The sequence below is a fragment of the Orussus abietinus genome, unplaced genomic scaffold (genome assembly GCF_000612105.2).
Source record: "Orussus abietinus isolate OABI.00-Male unplaced genomic scaffold, Oabi_2.0 scaffold92, whole genome shotgun sequence".
NCBI lineage: Eukaryota > Metazoa > Arthropoda > Insecta > Hymenoptera > Orussidae > Orussus > Orussus abietinus.
The window spans coordinates 286736-304239 of NW_019394274.1; the positions used below are offsets into that span (position 1 = coordinate 286736).

Below are 17504 nucleotides of genomic sequence, written 5' to 3' on the forward strand. Positions count from 1 at the left end.
CGCGTGCGCAAGGGGGGAGACAGTTAGTTCAATTTTCGTTGATTTTCGTCGGCCTTGCAGTCACTTGCAGTTGCGCACGCAATGTGACGTGACGAGTTTGTGCAGTGATCGAATAAACATGGTCGTTCGTGGTGACACTTGCTCCAGCACACAGTGTCGGTGCAGACTTATCAATTAGACTTTTGATTTGTTTGGTTATAATGTGAGTTCGAGCGGCAGCTTGCGAGGCGTCTCACGCAGGTGCTCGTAAGACTCGTACCGGCAATGAACGTCAAACAACGTGACGTAATATCGCGCAACTGAGCTCCCAATAGCTTCCTTCGTGGCCGATACCGATCCCTCCAATATTTTTGCACAAAAGTCATGACTCGCTCCAGAGAAACGATCCTATTCTCTGCGAATACATTCGCACTGATTGATTACGACGTTTTGTCTCCCGACTTGTGGGTGTCAACGAATTGAGTGCGTTAAATTTCAAGTGAGTACACCCCAGTCATTGTCTCATGTTCGAAACATACCGTTCCATTATTGCTATTAAGTCAGTATGGTTTTCCACAAATTAATTAAACCCTCGCTGTGATAAATTAATAAATCTTAATTGATGGTAATTAAAAATGAATAATGTTACGGCATGTTAAAAGATATAAGGAGTATGTAAAGGGATATTATTTTGTATTTGTAAATTGTACTTATGCATTCGTAAATGGTAAACGATAATTTAGCTGGCTGTAGTGTAAGCGGTTAATTAAAACCAAAGTATATTTGGAGGTAAGTTGAACTCGGTGACCTGGCAGTCGATTTATGGTTGGCAAATGTGCCTAGAAATTTGAAAGTGAACGAGGAAGTGTAATTTTAGATAGTAAGCCACAAGTGAAGCTCCCTACCAGGTGAAACTGTAGGGGTGATATAGTAACTTCTCTAAAGTATAAATTATCCATATTAATATTAAAAATTAAAGCTGCTTTAATTTCTACATGTATATCTTAATTGAATCCTTTTCAGGGGAGAAATTCACATCTAAAAGATGATCGCACAGGGAACTCGATTTTAAATTAAAAGAACTGGCACATAGAGTTTTGATCCACCGCTTAGCATGGTACCGTGGCCAAGGCTGATTAAAAACATTGAATATGAATACCGTGAGCTTCTGTACAAACTCACAAGGATGTTCAGACGTTATATACTTTCACATTTCGTAAACTGTGGTTCGAAGGCAGCAGGCATTTTGGCCCCATTGACTATTCCGCCATTGCACATTGCCTTCCTTTACTATTTTTGGAAAGATTTTTCGCGCGATGTCGACAAGCAGTATTGCACGTGTTCATGCTGGGACACCGTATTTAAAGGTATTTAATATAATCCTAGTTTTATCTCCCAAATAATTTTAATTAAATCAACGTAATTCAGTCTCTTTCTTTTTAGGGTCTTACGAGTCTGGAGTGGCCTCGTACAAGCACATGTACTTCAATGCCACAAACAACACCTTGAAAATTTGGTTCACCATAGTCGTCGGAGTGATCGTGTTTTACGAGACCGTCAAGTATCTGTCTCACTTGGCACTGCAAAATCGTCTGCGATTCGGCATGCTGGTTTTATTTTCCACCGCGGTGTTCTCTCACTATTACTCCTGGTGGGTCTACATCAATTACTGGAACGACGACTTCTACTCTCAGTGGTATCATCAGCTGTTCTTCTCCGTTACCGAGCTAATATCCACCGCCCTCGTCGTCCACCTGGCGGATCGCAAGCATTCGATTACTCATCGGAAAGCATTTGGTATCGCTGCAATAGCTATTTTGCATATTCTCGCCGGTGGTTGGGACCAATTCGTTACAAACGTGGTCAGAGGTGAGGGCTACGCTCACCAGGTAAGAGATCATTCTAATTGAGCTTCGGCACGAGAGAATTCTTCATGCAACGTTTAGCTGAAATTGAATCAATTATAGAAATGGATAATGAAAGCTCTTCCTCGGATTCGGGTCAAGTAATCGTTTCACCGATCGATCGTTTGCTTATCAAGGCTCTACGGAGTTCCTGTAATATTTCCGTAAAATCTACATTTTCCTGGTGCATTCTCTCGAGCCGTAGCTTAATGTAGCTTTAATGAATTTGAAATGAATTTTCCACACACTTTTGTTTCAAAGTAAATGTTCATCGAAGCTTAAAATAATTCATAGGTTGTTCGGGATCTGGGCTTCATGATCCCGGACATTCTGCACGTTGTCATTCCCCTGTGGTCCTTGCGATGGTGCGACATTCGCAGTCTTCCTGGAGCTGGCCTACAAGAATCTAGTATTAAAAAGGATCTAACATGTATGTTAGGCATGGTGGCCATGGGTTTGTGCGTTTGCTCCGTCTTGTAAAGCGAATCGCCGTGATTAGTATTTTCAGAAATTGCACTTTGTTTTACCTCGACCACCGAGGTCTCGGGTGCCGATCGATCATTTATACAACTTATTATAAAAGAAAATCTGGAGAAACATCGGTTGTTCAGGTAAAACAAGCAGCCAAGATTCGATGCAAGGAGAAACGTCCTTACGAGAAATCTGACGTTACCGTGATAGGTACTTGATTACTTTAATTACACGTCCCGTCCAATCCTTGTCAATACGTATTTTTAGTTTGTAATCTTTTTTTAGTCGCGAGCGTTTTTATACGTCTACAGGAACATTTACAGGAAGTATCGTTTATTTTCAACAACTGCCAATAGGGCCGATTGTACGTCAGATTTTTTTTCAATTTATATTCGACCTCACTGAAAAAAAATCAATTATATATATAATTTTGTTAAACAAAATGGCCTAATTTGTGATAAGTTAAAAGACCGTGATTTAAATTTCGCGGCACGAGTTATATATTGTTGCTACCGACCAAATAACTTTATTCGTTCAACGAATGTCCGAGTTTAATGCTCTGAGATAACGTGGAAAGTATTACCGTAAGATTGCAAAATCAAAGGTGGACTGCAAAAGACTGTTAACGCGATGCAAAGTCCGATAATTGTCAGGGGAGATTGTTACCGAAATCGAGGAGAGCTCAGCGACGATTCCGCTACCACTTGTCTAGGGATTATTTTTCTTGTAATCAAGCTGTAATCGAGTAATCGGAGTTTTAAGCAATTAACAGGCCATATCCCCGTTACGCATTGTAGGGTGCGATTACGCATTATCGATAGCGCGGTTACGAATCCCTCTTGGTTTCGTAATATCCTAACGCCATATCATTAACGTGTACAATTAGAATCGTGTTACGTTACCAGTGATTAGTACCTTGTAGTATTTAGGTCGTTCTCGAATCGTTAAGCTAGAACGTAGTTCTTCCGATATTACGTAGGCCCATTAGGCGATAATTATAGACCGTACTTAAATCGCGCCTAAGTACGCGAATACTGTGTTTAAATCATTCTCGGGTACTTCGGACATTTCGAAACTCGAAATTCCAGGTCCCCGATCGACTCGTTCTCGATTTTTAACGACGTAGGGAAACGCAAATCGGCGGCTTAAAGGGATGCGAAAGTGGCGCCAAAGAGGTCTCGTTTGTGAAACTTTTGACCGAATTGAGTGTACCAAATCGTTCCAAACTTTATACCGTGAATATGGAGGCTATAAGGAAGGTCCTGACACCCATGAAATTTTAATTTTTTTAAAATTTGTTTATACCTATTTTAAAAATTGTATATCAAAAATTAAATTTCATGGGCATCAGGACCTTCCCTATAGTCTTCGTGTTCACGCTATAAAATTTGGTACGATTCGGCGGTACATCCAGTTTGAAGAGAAGTTTCATAAACGAGATCTCTTTCGCGCTACTTTCGCATCACCTTAAGGCGGACACGGCGCGGGTGTCGGTAAGGATGAAATAATTAGTACATTTCAAATGAGGCAGGGAATTGATCGCGATCAACTGACTGCGAGTATGACGGTTTATTAGTAAACGCCGAAGTGACTTTACCGAGGAATTACGCGAAGCGAGTAAAAGTGCCTGCGAGAATATGTCGCTCCGAAATCTGCGGAGTCGCCGCAATTGTGGTCAGGCCTGAAATAGACACGCACACCCAAGACCGATCTTCCGAAGTTCGTCTTAATTCTAAAACCGATCGAAAGGACTTTGTCGCGAGATCGTACTTATTTCAGACGGCTGTTTCATTTTTTGTTAGCCACGAATTTTTCTACGCCTTTCATGCGCAAGTTCGAATGTAAGAGGCGAATTATGCAGTGGACGTTGCGAGGAATTTTTCACGATACTAGGAGTGGCGGTTTAAACGCCTTCTCTCGTTGCATATTCCACACGTCTAATTCCGTTTGGTCAGGAATTTTCGTACACCTTGCCCGCTCAAGTTCGAATATAGAAAGCAAATTGTGCGGTAGGCGTTTCGAGGAATTTTTCACGAGGCTCGGAGTGGCGCGGTTTAGACCCCTTCACTCGCCATGTATTATTACAACGTCTGGTACCGTGTACGACCACGAATCAAAAGAGTAAGTCGCGAACAATGAGGAGAGCGAGCGCACACAGCTTCCGCGAGTACGAGTAATTAGTACAATTAGGTATTACGGAGAGGAATATCCCCGCACGCGTATACTTCCGTTGTCGGTGTTAACAGAGTTACGGTGGATTTATTGTTAACGAATATATGAGATGAGATTTTTCACCGGTGTCTTCTTCTCCGAACTCCTCCCTCCGCTTCCACCTGCAGAAAGAACCGGCAATTCCTTCGCTTTTCTGAAATGTTCGATCTGCCGACAAGAAAAATACCCGGTGACTTCGAAGTCCCATTACGAGGGGTTGCGCGATGACCCTCGCTCTCGTGTCGGGCGGTTTTACGACCCCTGGGAGCATTACGGCGATAACTGACCTACGCCACTACCGTGGGCATTAGCGTTGGACTTTAATTGCGGGCATGCGGCCATGCGACCATGCGGCTATTCGTAACAGAAATGGAATCTATTCCCTGCTTTTCCTGGAAATATCTGGAATGACACTTTCAGGAAAATTCCAGGGTCCTTCTTCAAGGGCTGTAACGAGAAAGGGGAGGCTCCTCGCTTCTCGTCGCTGATCCGGAAGGATATTGATTATTACAATTTTTAAAAATCATCCCTACGGATTAGGATAAATTGAATTATTTTTAGAAGTGCAATTTTTAATTGAACATTTTTCCTCCATCAGGTGTCGACTCGCCGCCCAGAGGAGCAGTCCCGTCGCCCCTGGGGGCGGTTCGCCCCCGGCCGGGGCAGCGCGCAGGCCCCGAATCGATCCTCCACCCCCGACTTGGGGCTCCTCGGAGGGCCGTCGACTTCGACGACCCGACGACCCGACGACAGTCCGAACCACCCTGCGAGCCCCAAACATGGCGCTGGATTTCGCAGCCACCTACAAGGTCCTGGTGCTCGGCGACTCGAACGTCGGCAAGACCTGCATCGTCCACCGCTACTGCGACGAGCGTTACTACGACACCTACATATCCACCATAGGTGAGACCGACGACCTCGTCTTCGGGGTCTCTTCAACGGAGTCCTCCAGTTTGTTGACAGCGAAACGCTTCGCGGATTCCGCGAGCCCCTCCACCCTTTGGTCCCTTTAAACCCGAAGAGAGCCACTAGACCCAGAATAGATATCTCCTCCAGACTCGGGGCGCGATTTCCTTCCAATGCGCTCTTTGAACGCCGCTTTTCGGTTTATACCCTCTCTTGGGAAGTTCCTGGGAACTATTTTACTCCGGCCAGGAATTGAACAGGGGTCCTGGGTCTTGGGAATAATTTTGAAAAGAGTCTGCGGGGGATAAGGCGAGGATTTCCCGGATGGGACTCGTCTGGCGCGGAACAGCTGATCGCAGGGCGTCCCGTCCAGGGACGACATGGAAGGACCCCTTCGAGGTGGGACCAAGTGGAAAGTGGCGCGAAAGGCGTTCTTAACGTTCCCAACGTCCTTGTCCTCTCCTCGGGATGATCGATCCGGACTCATGGTGACGTTTTCGCAGGTATCGATTTCAAGCAGAAGATCATTAACCTGGACGGCACGCCGATAAAGCTGCAGATCTGGTGAGTGGGTCCGGAATGTTGCTCGATCTTGACTTTTCTGATCGATCAATTATTGGAGATCATTTCTTCGTTCTCTTCTTCAAGGGACACCGCTGGCCAGGAGCGATTCAGGACCCTCACGACGGCTTATTACAGGGGCGCGATGGGCATCCTGCTGATGTACGACGTCACCAGCCTGGAAAGCTTCAACCATCTCTCCTACTGGCTTAGAAACATCCAGGAGGTAGAACGGGATCTCTATAATGCACCACTAATAGGAAATTATTCCTGATGTCACGATTTTCCAACCGCAGAACGCCTCTCCGGACGTGGTGAAGGTCCTGGCGGCGAACAAGTGCGACGCCAGCACCCACAGGGCCGTGGACGCGGAGAGGGGCCAGAAGATCGCCGAGAACTTCGACATGCCCTTCTTCGAGGTCTCCTGCAAGGAGAACATCAATATCGAAGAGGCCTTCCTCACCCTGGCGAGGAGAATACGCGAGCAGCGAGGTCGCAGGGTAAAATCTCTCTTCGTCGCGTTGCGTACGGTTTATCCGGTGCCCTGTAATTGATATATTATTGCTTAAGTGTTTTATTATATTCTATTATATATATTAATCGTTTATGCTTTATGTAGGCGAGTCTCTTCGAGGCCTCGGAGAGAGAAGGCGCGGATAGCATAATCAAGGCGCAATCGCCGTCCCAGCAGGGCGACGCGTGGCGATGTTCCTGTTAGCCTGGAAGAGACCCCCGCGAGGCCAAGTGCGAAGACGAAGAGTCGCCACGATTCGGATCCAGACCGTGGTCTAATGGTTGGAAGGCTTTGACCACCCTGCGAGGCCAGGAAGAGCGGCAAGCGGTCGGCAGGGGCCGAGGTCGTCGTCGTTCTCTGCACAGCGTGAGACTGCCGCGTCCAAGGGACGCCAGGAAGAGCCGAGGTCATCCTCGGGGTCTTCATGGAGGAATGGACCGTGCTTCGAGATCCGAAGAGAAGACCCGTGGCCTGCAGGTCGCGTTCACGAGGAATCAGCCTCGTTGGAAAGGAATTACGTAGGGTTCGTTGCGAGTTTAAGGGGATGCGAAAGTGGCATCTAAGAGGTCGATCGTTCGCCGATTAGGAGAAGTTTGATAAACGAGACGGTATAAACTCTTTGATGCCATTTTTATGTCGCCTTAAGGTTCAACCGTGATTTCAAAACCATGCACGCACTCCAAGATTCGAGCAATTAACGCTGCACAGTACCGAAGCAACCAAGGGACCGAGACCTCGAGGACTGGTCCTTGAAGGGAGGTCCACGAGGCCTCGGCCACCCCGAGTATATACTTAATATGATAGTTAAGCGTACTCACGTACTCTTTGTACTTACACTGTCGTCTTTTTATCTGTGAACCTCGACGTGACCGTGCGATCGACCCCTGAGTGGAGGCGAGCAATCGGACGATCGACGATACGCGAGGATTCGGCCATAAGGAGACTCCGAGCGAGTCTCCGAATTTTAACTTTAAGGCCGTGGCTACGCTACAGCCGTTCGAAACAATTTTCGCATCATGGATTGAAATTAAGAATTGTCCCTTAAATTTGTCGTGGCTTAAGGTGATGTAAAAGTGACGAGAAGAGGTCTCGTGTCAAATGTCGCATTTCAAAAGCCGCATATGTTTAAGGAATTTTTCCATCGTCCAGTCTGGTCTTAAATAGATCCGATCGACTGTAGAGCCATTTGCTGGAGCATGACGTAGACTCTACCCGGACCTAGACCTCCGAAGTTCTAGAGACTTCTGGAAGCAACGCTTGTCCAAGAGTACTCTCGCGATAAGTGTGTCATCGTAATGTATGTGCACGCATTTCAATTATCTCCTCCGATCGCCAATTGCGGGACGTCGACCTTTTCTTACTAGACATGACAGGAGGGGATGATTCGCGCACTCTCGCGGATTTACCGCGCCTGGGAAGGAAACGGATCGGAGCGGAGACTCCCTCGAGAACGAGGAAAATCTGCCGGGGTCGTCTCGATCCTTGCTTGGCGTTTTCTCTGGCCTAATACGAGATCTCGTTCGATTGCTGCTCATTCCGCTACGCGTCCTCGCTAACCGAGAAGTATTCAAGCGCATTGTGATGGAACTCGCGATTTCGCGGACCAGGAGGTCGGCCGAAGCGCTTCGGGGACCTCTTCTTCGGGATTGATTTCGCGACGTAAATTAGATAATACATTTCGCAGGAATCGAGGAGAATTTAGCGCAGAAAATGCGGAATTAATTTCCCGGCAATTTAGCGTCCGTCGGCTTGTCTCGAGTGCGTTCGAAACGAATGGAGGATTCGATCTTTCTTTTTACGTTTGACGAAAGAAATTGACGGGCAGGTCTCCCCTCGGTAGAGCCGCTTCTCCCGAAGGACCGGAAACGTCGCGATCGCACAAGAAGTTCACGGTAGAACGTAGACCGTTCGCTCCCCCGATAGGAACGTTGTCATTAATCGTGATCTTCATTTACGCTGGCAGACACAAAACGCCTTCATTGTGCCTATAAACGATTTAACGGACGAGCGACGTATGAAGTAAGACGCTTATATAGCTGAAGGGCCGCGCATGAACCCGTCGCGGTGACGAACGAGCGGTGGAAATGACGAATCGAGCAGGGTGTACCGATAGTCTCGATTTTCGCTCCTCGTTACCTCGCGGCCTCGGTAAGACCGACGGGCTTTGTACTATCGCGAAACGGTGTATACACGACTATATCACTGTTGCTTTTGTATATTTATAACTTGCGGCGAGTCTATAAGGACTCTTCGGGGCCTTTTTAGATTCCACCGAGGCGAGTCATTTCTTGCGGCACTTTCTCGTCGGATCCAAAGAGGCTTCGCGTCGAGACGATCGCTTTTCCGAGCTCCGGGATAAGATTCGCAAGATGCACGAGGACTCGCTTATCGGTTCTTCGCAGACGTCGATTTCGTTCGCTTCCGCCGAGAGACGCTGGCTCGTTAGTCTCCCGCCCTCCGACGAGATGTACTTTCTTTCTCCGAAGCTGGTCTTCGGAGGAACGTTGAGAAACGATTTTATAGGGTTCTCTTTTAACTCCTGGGTTTCCCTTCCTCTCTCGTTACTTTTCTTCGCAACTGTCTCTACACTGGACACCTTTTTCCACGCAGATCGGTGACGACCGTTTTCGGGAATTCCTTCCCGGAGACTCCTGAAAATGGGCTTCGCTCGGTTTAAGACGATCCCGTCGTGAAGAGACACAAAGGGGAACGGTACGACAGCTTTTTCGATGAGGGTCGCGATTGGATCTTGCTCGCATGAATTCTTTGGAAAACGTGCGAGCGCCGATTCTCTGGTGATCCGATGAAACGACGTGTACATTTGTTGTATCTTTAGTTAATAAGTTAATAGGGCCATTATACAACTTGATGTTTGAGTCGGTAATAAATAAAGATGCACTCTTTTTACTTACGTGTAAATATTGCTTTATTAAATCTGGCGTGTGCCGTTATGAAAGAGTGAGCGTGTCTTTGGTCAAGAGATTAAATCGAACAACGTTTTTCTCTTCTTTGGTAGTTTTGTAACGGAGTTGCTTAAGCATAAAGGATTGCTCGTTGAGGTTTTTGCCAACCCCTTTGGACTTGGATTGTTCTTCTTAGTAGTTACGGAAGAGTTATGAACGGATGCATCCAAACTACTTGTAGCGGTACTTGCGGTAGACTTTTCTGATACATCCGTTAACTGTGAAGCACAGTCCTCAACTTTTATCGGCAGAAGTGGCTCCTCTGATTTTATAGTTCTAAAAGGAAGAATGTTTTAATTTTTTTTATAACGTTTTCATGTGTCGGAAAAGAAAATGTAAAAACCTGGAGCTGTTCATTAGTAATTCCTTGTCGTCGTTCAAGGGTACCGTTTCTGCCTTTATTTCATTGTACGACGAGATCACCGATTGAAATATATTTAAAGAATCCTTGGTAGTACATATGGGGGATTCCGTTTTAAACAAATCAGAATGAAAAACTTGTGTTTTTATATGCTCTGAAAGGAATATTATAGAATCGGTTCACGGTAAATTTGGTGTAGCTGCGGTTTTGCTCATTTTATGGATACATCCTTACTTCTGATCAATTCAGCACCAGTTGCGACGTACTCGGCGATCTCTTCATCTTTTCTTTTCACAAGATCCAATAAAATCTTTTGTCGTCGATCTAGTTCTGCCGTGATTTGATACATTGGCATAGTTACTTCTCGCCAAAATTCTCGAGCAGTTCCCTTAGTTAAATCTATATTAAATCTGAATACACCACCTTCTATGATGGTATGTAAAATTATACGTTCGACGGATGACTGACTAGTACTATGTTTTGGAATGTCATCTAATATTCTTTCGATAATTTTCTCCATGCAAGAAGAGTCCACTCCCAAAAGAGGATTTAAATCCTATAAAAAGAGGCATATGAACATCGTCATTCTTATTACAGCAACGCTTAACATTATTGCCTTAAGTAATTACAGGGATGTCAATTGTTACAATTAAAAACTGAAAACAATTACCCGACATCTTGCTAACAATGTCTTTTGCTCCAATACCTCCGACCAAATTTCTACAAGATCGGTCAACAGTATTCTCCATGTTTTATTTTCTTCCCTGACAGATATTAGAAATTTTCCGTCGCGTAATTCAATTTCCTTCCACTTTGATCCAAAATTCATATGTGTCATTACTGTTGCGAACCATACGAGAATTTCTCCGAATTACTTAAATATTACCTTTCAAGTCTAGAAATCAGAGATGAATTACATCAAATTACATGATATACATATGAGCCTGCTCATCTCTGATATGAGAGAAAAGCGATCCAGCTCCCGGATTGGGCGAGGCCGGGACCAATCCAAGAGCCGGGTACGGCCAGCGGTCGCAGCCCGGGCCGACGGACCGGCAGTCACCGGCAGTTGCCTCCAGTGATTAATCTAGATATTACTTTTCGCGTTTGCTTTACCGCTGCACCGTTGCATTGCCGAAGGTAGTCGTAACCGCGTAAATGTTAACCTAGAAATGTGTAATTAATCGATATTTAAAAGTCACAAGCGAGGACGAGTACCGAATATCGCGAGGACCCTGGAACATACATAAGTCGTTTCAGGAACGTCCAAGATACGTCGCGACGTCACGAATGGAGACCCATCCATTTGAGGTTATGCTGGCGAAGGCTCGAAAATATTTTTGACAGATTCGTTGAGCGAGCGATCCCTACATCGCGATCGCTGGTGCTGGTCTGTGCTCGGCGTTTCGAAGAGGTTAGGGATCTCCGGTGGTGCATTCCGGTGAACCCGGACAACGCGCCACGCGCCCTCGCCATTATGAGCAAAATGTACTCGACTGCAAATCTGACGGACAAAGAGCTGAAGGAGCAAGGGAATCGTTTTTTTAATCTTCACAAATACGAGGATGCAGCCAGTTGTTATACAAAGGCTATTGTAAGTCGTTAATTTTGGGATCATCGAGACCCTGGAACTGTAACGATGTACTTATGTCTTGCAGATAAAAAACCCAACGACGGCAACTTATTTTACGAATCGAGCCCTCTGTCATTTGAAACTCAAGCGATGGGAGTCTACCTGTCAGGACTGTCGACGAGCCCTCGACATGGAGCCTTGTCTGGTGAAGGGTCATTTCTTTCTTGGACTTTCACTTCTCGAACTTGAGCTTTTCGACGAAGCTGTCAAGCACTTACAACGTGGTATGATCTTGAGGGCCTTTGTATGTGTAACGTTAAGAAGTTTATCGGTGTATCAATTTAGAATCGGATCAGTTATTTACATTTGATATTAATACAGCGGTCGATCTGGCAAAGGAGCAGAAACTGAATTATGGGGATGACATGACGAGCGTTTTGAGACAGGCGCGTAAACGTAGATTCCAACTAAGGGAGGAACAAAGAATCGCCCAAGATATCGAGCTTCAGACTTACTTGAATCAATTGATTGCCGAGGATGCGGAGAAAAACCTCGCGAGTTTGTCAGAACCAGAAGGAGAACCCATTGGGAAGGAGGGATCGGCGGATGCCGATCTGATTCGTCGTAAAGAGGAAATCGAGGAAAAGAAAGAAACCTGCATAGCTCAACTTAATGATCTGTTTGCTAAAGTGGATGATAGGAGACGAGTAAGTTCTCGATTAGTTTCATTTAATAACGTTATCGCTTTGAGACACAACACATCTCTTTAATTTAGAAAAGAGACGTACCCGACTACCTCTGTGGCAAGATCAGCTTCGAGATATTACAAGAGCCAGTAATCACTCCGAGTGGGATCACGTACGAACGTAAAGATATCGAAGAGCATCTCCAGAGGGTGGGTCACTTCGATCCCGTGACGAGAGTTCGCCTGACGCAAGATCAACTGATACCAAATCTGGCTATGAAAGAAGTAGTAGACTCCTTTTTGCAGGAAAATGAGTGGGCACTGGACTATTGAGCTCTTGAGCAGTACTGTATATTACACCTCAGGGTGTGCCAAGGAACAGATGTTTTCTCCCTACCTCTGATCTCGAAAACAAAAATTATCCTTTACGTTAAACCACCTCTCGGTAGCTCAGTTTTGTGACAATTGATTCAGTTAGATACATTTCGTTTCGTTATAAGATTAGAGCAGTATCCGGAAATTCATCAAAGGCCACGCCTCGATAGTTTACATTGCCCAGATCACCACGAGAGTTTTAAAGACCGTTAGATTAGGTCAGCCTAAAACTCGTGATTCTTCGTCCTTTTGCAAAACCGCACGCGGATTTTTACGATCCGCGGTAGAGAAAGATAAAGGAGTGATACAAAAAAAAAAAATAGGAAACAGCTGTAATTATTAATCAAGAAAGAAGAGGAGACGAGTCATGCAACTCGGAGATCCTTTATAGGATATGGACTGTGCACAAGTGATTGCATGCGAGAGATCCAATGTTTTCCGGACATGTATGTACGTGTCGCTTTTTCACAAATTATAAAATAAAATTAGTTATTTTAAGATGAAGGAAGTAGGAAACATAGGACTCGCGTGTCCGAGATCACGCCAGACAAGTCTTTTAACGCGTTAAAGTAAAGGTTAACCGTTCAGATATGTAATCTCAGGGGACACCGGTTAGTGACGAATACAGAGAAATATGACCGACATGTGCTCGGGTGTAGAGATTGTAGATTCGAATGTCCTATCTGAAACCGAATTGTATATTCGGTTACTTTACCTTTTATCTACCCCATTGTCTTTTTCTCGCTTGTATGGTACGCATTATTCTTTACCTGTCACTCGCTCGTGCATTAATAATGATTTGTTCGACATTTTACCATTACAAGTTTACCATTTTGTATGCCTTATCAGACGCGAGAAATATGAAAAAATAATTTCTTTTGTTAATAAATAAACCACGGTTATCTGTACTCTGGGGAAGAAATTATCGCAATTCCTGAATGTCTATTTTTTTTAGGAAAGCAGAACGACTTCGTCGTTGTAAATTTACTTATTTATGAAGCTTTAGCGTAAACACATCAAGAATATTATCCACAGAGTTATATGTTAATTGATAGCAAGAGCTTAATTACAAATCTCACTGCACTCTTTTAGAACCTTTGTGCGTCTAATCGGAGAATCAATCTCTCTTTCGATTGCTTGTTAAGATCAAGGGTCTCCAATATTAGGAATCAAAGAATCTAGGGCGACTAGACACATGATCGATGCTACGGTGGGTGGTATCCATGGTTGATAATATGCAGGATTTCGAGCTGCGGAGAGAATGAGAATACTCCATCCAATACCTCTTATCAAGAATCCTAATATTCTTGGCCGGCGTCCTGAACTCTTGGATGGAATCTTTACGAGGCCCATGATACTGCATCCAGAAAGTACTACCCAACTTGCCAACAAAATGGGGTCCTCAGTGATCAATCTGGTGTTGGTGCTAATATAACACATATGAACGGTTAGAGATGAATGAGAGTTACAGTGAACGCATTAGTGAAGGTAAAGAAAATTGACCTAAAATTTTTTGCCCAGACGAGCACGGAAGGAAGAGCAGGGATCGCAGCTATAGTAGTGGTCAAGAAAAGCACGAGATGGTTAAGTATTTTCTCCCTGGTGGTGACTTCGTCGGATTTTCCATTTCTTTCCCCCTTTTTATCGGGCCTTAACAAGTGGAAGTGTCGCAGCGATGCTATGAACAATTCCTCCAAGTAGTCCTCGTACATTCGAGTTAATTTCAAAAAATAGAGAAAGATTGACATTATCATTGCCAGCGCTCCACACGTGGCTGGAATCAACGACAATACTAGAACCGTTGTCATCAAGGGCAGTTGGTGCAGTCCTCCGAGCAACCAGTCTGACCAGGTCGTCGAGAATGCTATCACTCGTGCCAAAAACCTGTAAGCCAGTAGACTGTTGTTCAAACAATATTCATATTTATATTTTCATACCTTTTTACAAATTCAATACCTGATCGCTACGTTATGTGCAACGCTGCCAAAGAAAATTACGCAGCAGCAGGTGCCAACAGCCATTGTATGAAGAGCAGCAAAAGCTACGATACTTTCCAGACCGATGCCCAGGGTTAAACATAATGTTGCAGTAACCGCTGCCACTAATAGTCCTTCTCTACAATGATCCACTCTGGTTCCGATCACTACGAGCAGAAGACCTATGATGGTGGTGTACAAAGCTGGCCATCGGTCTCTCACTGCGCAAGCTATTCGTTCTACGAGCCCTGCTTCTTGTACCCTGAAGGAGTATAAACAATTCGGATCGAGAGTTACTCTCAGCGATGCTGTGACGTTTTCTCGCCCATAAATAGTTTGCAGTTTCAAGGTCTTGGGTCCATTGTCCCTGTAGGAATAGCGACAAATGTGTAGACATAGAAAATACGACAGGTTATTTTTTTCAGATCGCTTACTGTTCAGTAAAGAACCGGACTTGCATAGCACCCGGGTTCCATGGTTCCATCAGCTCTACCACAGCGTGATAGAAACGCGAAGGAGTGGAACACTCGGATTTCTCAAGCTCGATCACAACGGAGCATCTGACATCGATGAGTTCCATGTGGTAACGAAGGTGTCCTTTGGTGGATTTTATTACTCCAACTCCTTTTATGCCAAACAAACTGCCCAGAAATCCCATTTTGCTGTATAACTTCCGAGTTCGCCCGAAGCGATTGTAATGATCGATGTGCACTGTAACATCTTTGCGTAGGTCTGTCGGTGTCACCCTAACTATTATGTGTGACAGCTGATTAAAGGGCAAAGTACTTAAATCCAGATCCACGACCTTTCTATCGCGATGAAACAAGTCGGGTAGAATTCTTGTACGGTTCGTGAGATTCCAGCCCCACGTGCTGAAATTTTAACTTTGTTGTTACCCTGCTATATATAGACTTTTACAGATATTTGCGTAAATATGCTTATTTAGAAATAATTTTTTTTTTATCATACCATGTCCTTAATGGCCTTTCTATGCTAGAGGCAGTACATGCGAAGAGCCAGTCTTTGGATTCTATGTTGATAGTTTCAATGGTCAGAAATGACATAGAAGCTAGTCTAACCATGAGATATACAGAATTTTTTGTATCCGTAATTTCCTTGTTAGTCCACGTGTATTGCCGACGAATATCTTCCACCCACAGTCCTCCTCTCTCGAAGTTAATTTTATCCTGATAAGGATATTGTTTCTTACCTGCATAGCGCTGCAAAATTAAAACGTTAACGTGTGTCTGTGACTTTTCTTTATAAAATGACTTACATTTGAGAGGTGATATGAGAATGCTTGTAATTTATGCTGTGGAGACATGCTAATTCTAGCGGGTCGCCGAGTCGTATTCACGCAATCAAAAAGGGATCGCACTATGGAAATAATCAGTTGCTTGCACCAGAGAATGCACAAGTGATCGACAGGTTTCCAAACTACAGGAACACTTGTAGAAACAACGTTAAGATCTGCGGACGGATCAAATGCTTGCACCGAAGTTACTAGGATATCACTTGTGCCTCCCCCAACAGAAATCACAGTCGTTCCTGCAGCTTTCAGTCGATGTTCCAAAATCAGTACTTTGTAATAATAATTAGCCAACGCATTGTCAGGGACAAGTGATGGTTCATGTGACGTAGCCAGCATAATCAAAATATTCACCAGTTTAGGATCCATCGACGGTACAAAGAGAATAGCACCTTTTGCAACGATGCCACCCTAAAAATAAATAGTAATACAATTTTTGTATAAGATGGCTAATAAATTAATGCTTACCATCGAGTGACCAATTATCGTCACGCTCTGAGTTTCATTCTTGTATAATTCTAAAATCTTTTGTATGCAGTGCGAAACGTATATTGTCTGATCCATAAGTACACCTTTTTTTACACAGAATAATCATCATATCATCATAAGCATTGAATAATTTTTTAACTAACAATTCCTATAAATCATTATCTTATGATATATTACTCATGCATTATACCTCCATATAACGCAGAATAGTCCTTATCAAGAGACACTGTGAAAAAGTCAAAGTGAAAGGGTGTACGATCTTTTATGCTCTTTCTGAGACTCACCGAAGCTAAGGATCTCACTGTAAGGAATACATTGGTATTAATAACAAATTCTTTGGCTCAATTATTCACCGACATTACTAAAAGTTACCTTGTTCGTGAGATCCTGCATTGCCTGGTATAAATAATACTGGAAGGCCAGTAAAATGCATTCTCCTATACTTTTCTGTCCCTGAACCCTCCCCGTAAACGTACAGGCCATATCTTGGGAATTGTTCCTCAATTTTATCATCTAAAACTATTCTCTGTAAAAGGCCAAAAAAGAGAAAACAATTCAATGAATCCAATCCCAGCTAAAAACTGTAGAAGTTTATGGTTCACTTCGTACGTACCACATACTGAGGGTACTCGAACATATATGTCATAACACATGTATTTCCCTCATGATCGGTAAGGTAACGTGATGCACCAATTATATAAAGTAGTAAAACTAATAACGAAATAAATAAAAACCCGACATAAGCAAGAACTACCCTCATCGTTGCCTTTCAATAGATAATAGTTTTGTATTTTTAGAGCCGATGAAGAATTTTGATAATATACATTCTTAGCTTTTTCACTTTATTCCAAGTGAGCCATTGCATCGCATCACTAGCATTGCAATCCTAGGTTCCAATATATCTAGAAATCTAGGAAAAGGTGTGATGAAACACTTCTGAATCAAAACCCTCAAAACCATGCTAAAATCAGCTGAAATGCGCGCGATGCGCGCTTTAACGTTGCCTACAGAGAGGAGTTGATAGGTCACTCACGGGCTGGGTTGCGCGATCGCGTTCTGTGCTGCCTCCTGGTGCAGGATGTGGGCGGCTAACAGTGGTTAACGCCGTTGCCACCTTACCCCCCAATGACGGCCCAATTCAGGGATCCTCCTCATCTCTGAGTTGACTCTCCACTGAGGGGTATCATAAAAACCTAACATTCCCTACCAACAAGTCCAGTCAGGTTC

At 44.2% G+C, this 17504-nt stretch overlaps 5 protein-coding genes across 5 annotated transcripts; 3 read left to right on the forward strand and 2 right to left on the reverse strand.

Annotated features, from left to right (window-relative positions):
• Window positions 1-31: 31 nt before the first annotated feature.
• Window positions 32-3595, forward strand: LOC105697439. The gene is made up of 4 exons (XM_012420759.2): window positions 32-478; window positions 1003-1346; window positions 1423-1868; window positions 2178-3595. Exons 2-4 carry the CDS (start codon window positions 1094-1096, stop codon window positions 2361-2363), a joined length of 885 nt encoding a protein of 294 aa, XP_012276182.1. The 5' UTR covers window positions 32-478; window positions 1003-1093; the 3' UTR covers window positions 2364-3595.
• A 1658-nt stretch (window positions 3596-5253) lies between these two features.
• Window positions 5254-7016, forward strand: LOC105697446 (ras-related protein Rab-8A). The gene is made up of 5 exons (XM_012420769.2): window positions 5254-5468; window positions 5975-6035; window positions 6120-6258; window positions 6329-6532; window positions 6652-7016. Exons 1-5 carry the CDS (start codon window positions 5345-5347, stop codon window positions 6748-6750), a joined length of 627 nt encoding a protein of 208 aa, XP_012276192.1. The 5' UTR covers window positions 5254-5344; the 3' UTR covers window positions 6751-7016.
• Window positions 7017-7159: 143 nt separating this feature from the next.
• On the reverse strand, window positions 7160-10811 carry LOC105697444 (non-homologous end-joining factor 1). The gene is made up of 5 exons (XM_012420767.2): window positions 10541-10811; window positions 10105-10426; window positions 9853-10024; window positions 9459-9785; window positions 7160-9376 (listed from the first exon to the last, which is right to left on the reverse strand). Exons 1-4 carry the CDS (start codon window positions 10706-10708, stop codon window positions 9521-9523), a joined length of 927 nt encoding a protein of 308 aa, XP_012276190.1. The 5' UTR covers window positions 10709-10811; the 3' UTR covers window positions 7160-9376; window positions 9459-9520.
• A 133-nt stretch (window positions 10812-10944) lies between these two features.
• Window positions 10945-13411, forward strand: LOC105697445 (E3 ubiquitin-protein ligase CHIP). Its single transcript, XM_012420768.1, has 4 exons — window positions 10945-11464; window positions 11529-11727; window positions 11825-12150; window positions 12219-13411. The coding sequence occupies exons 1-4, from the start codon at window positions 11348-11350 to the stop codon at window positions 12459-12461; spliced, it is 885 nt and encodes a 294-aa protein (XP_012276191.1). The 5' UTR covers window positions 10945-11347; the 3' UTR covers window positions 12462-13411.
• A 128-nt stretch (window positions 13412-13539) lies between these two features.
• Window positions 13540-17480, reverse strand: LOC105697443 (GPI inositol-deacylase). The gene is made up of 10 exons (XM_012420766.2): window positions 16891-17480; window positions 16650-16803; window positions 16468-16578; window positions 16257-16360; window positions 15756-16199; window positions 15449-15699; window positions 14914-15351; window positions 14460-14846; window positions 14007-14387; window positions 13540-13929 (listed from the first exon to the last, which is right to left on the reverse strand). The coding sequence occupies exons 1-10, from the start codon at window positions 17035-17037 to the stop codon at window positions 13650-13652; spliced, it is 2697 nt and encodes an 898-aa protein (XP_012276189.1). The 5' UTR covers window positions 17038-17480; the 3' UTR covers window positions 13540-13649.
• Window positions 17481-17504: the final 24 nt, after the last annotated feature.

Excerpts from the sequence above, each read along its gene's own strand:
- LOC105697439 (XM_012420759.2), top strand. The coding sequence starts at position 1,094 with ATGGTACCGTGGCCAAGGCTGATTAAAAACATTGAATATGAATACCGT. Across the intron at positions 1,347-1,422 it reads CTGGGACACCGTATTTAAAG|GGTCTTACGAGTCTGGAGTG; the intron begins GTATTTAATATA and ends CTTTCTTTTTAG. Across the intron at positions 1,869-2,177 it reads GTGAGGGCTACGCTCACCAG|GTTGTTCGGGATCTGGGCTT; the intron begins GTAAGAGATCAT and ends AATAATTCATAG.
- LOC105697446 (XM_012420769.2), top strand. The coding sequence starts at position 5,345 with ATGGCGCTGGATTTCGCAGCCACCTACAAGGTCCTGGTGCTCGGCGAC. Across the intron at positions 5,469-5,974 it reads CACCTACATATCCACCATAG|GTATCGATTTCAAGCAGAAG; the intron begins GTGAGACCGACG and ends ACGTTTTCGCAG. Across the intron at positions 6,036-6,119 it reads CCGATAAAGCTGCAGATCTG|GGACACCGCTGGCCAGGAGC; the intron begins GTGAGTGGGTCC and ends CTCTTCTTCAAG.
- LOC105697444 (XM_012420767.2), bottom strand. The coding sequence starts at position 10,708 with ATGACACATATGAATTTTGGATCAAAGTGGAAGGAAATTGAATTACGC. Across the intron at positions 10,427-10,540 it reads CATTGTTAGCAAGATGTCGG|GATTTAAATCCTCTTTTGGG; the intron begins GTAATTGTTTTC and ends CTCTTTTTATAG. Across the intron at positions 9,786-9,852 it reads TTACTAATGAACAGCTCCAG|AACTATAAAATCAGAGGAGC; the intron begins GTTTTTACATTT and ends TCTTCCTTTTAG.
- LOC105697445 (XM_012420768.1), top strand. The coding sequence starts at position 11,348 with ATGAGCAAAATGTACTCGACTGCAAATCTGACGGACAAAGAGCTGAAG. Across the intron at positions 11,465-11,528 it reads GTTGTTATACAAAGGCTATT|ATAAAAAACCCAACGACGGC; the intron begins GTAAGTCGTTAA and ends TATGTCTTGCAG. Across the intron at positions 11,728-11,824 it reads TGTCAAGCACTTACAACGTG|CGGTCGATCTGGCAAAGGAG; the intron begins GTATGATCTTGA and ends ATATTAATACAG.
- LOC105697443 (XM_012420766.2), bottom strand. The coding sequence starts at position 17,037 with ATGAGGGTAGTTCTTGCTTATGTCGGGTTTTTATTTATTTCGTTATTA. Across the intron at positions 16,579-16,649 it reads TGCAGGATCTCACGAACAAG|TGAGATCCTTAGCTTCGGTG; the intron begins GTAACTTTTAGT and ends TATTCCTTACAG. Across the intron at positions 16,361-16,467 it reads CTATTCTGCGTTATATGGAG|GTGTACTTATGGATCAGACA; the intron begins GTATAATGCATG and ends GTGTAAAAAAAG.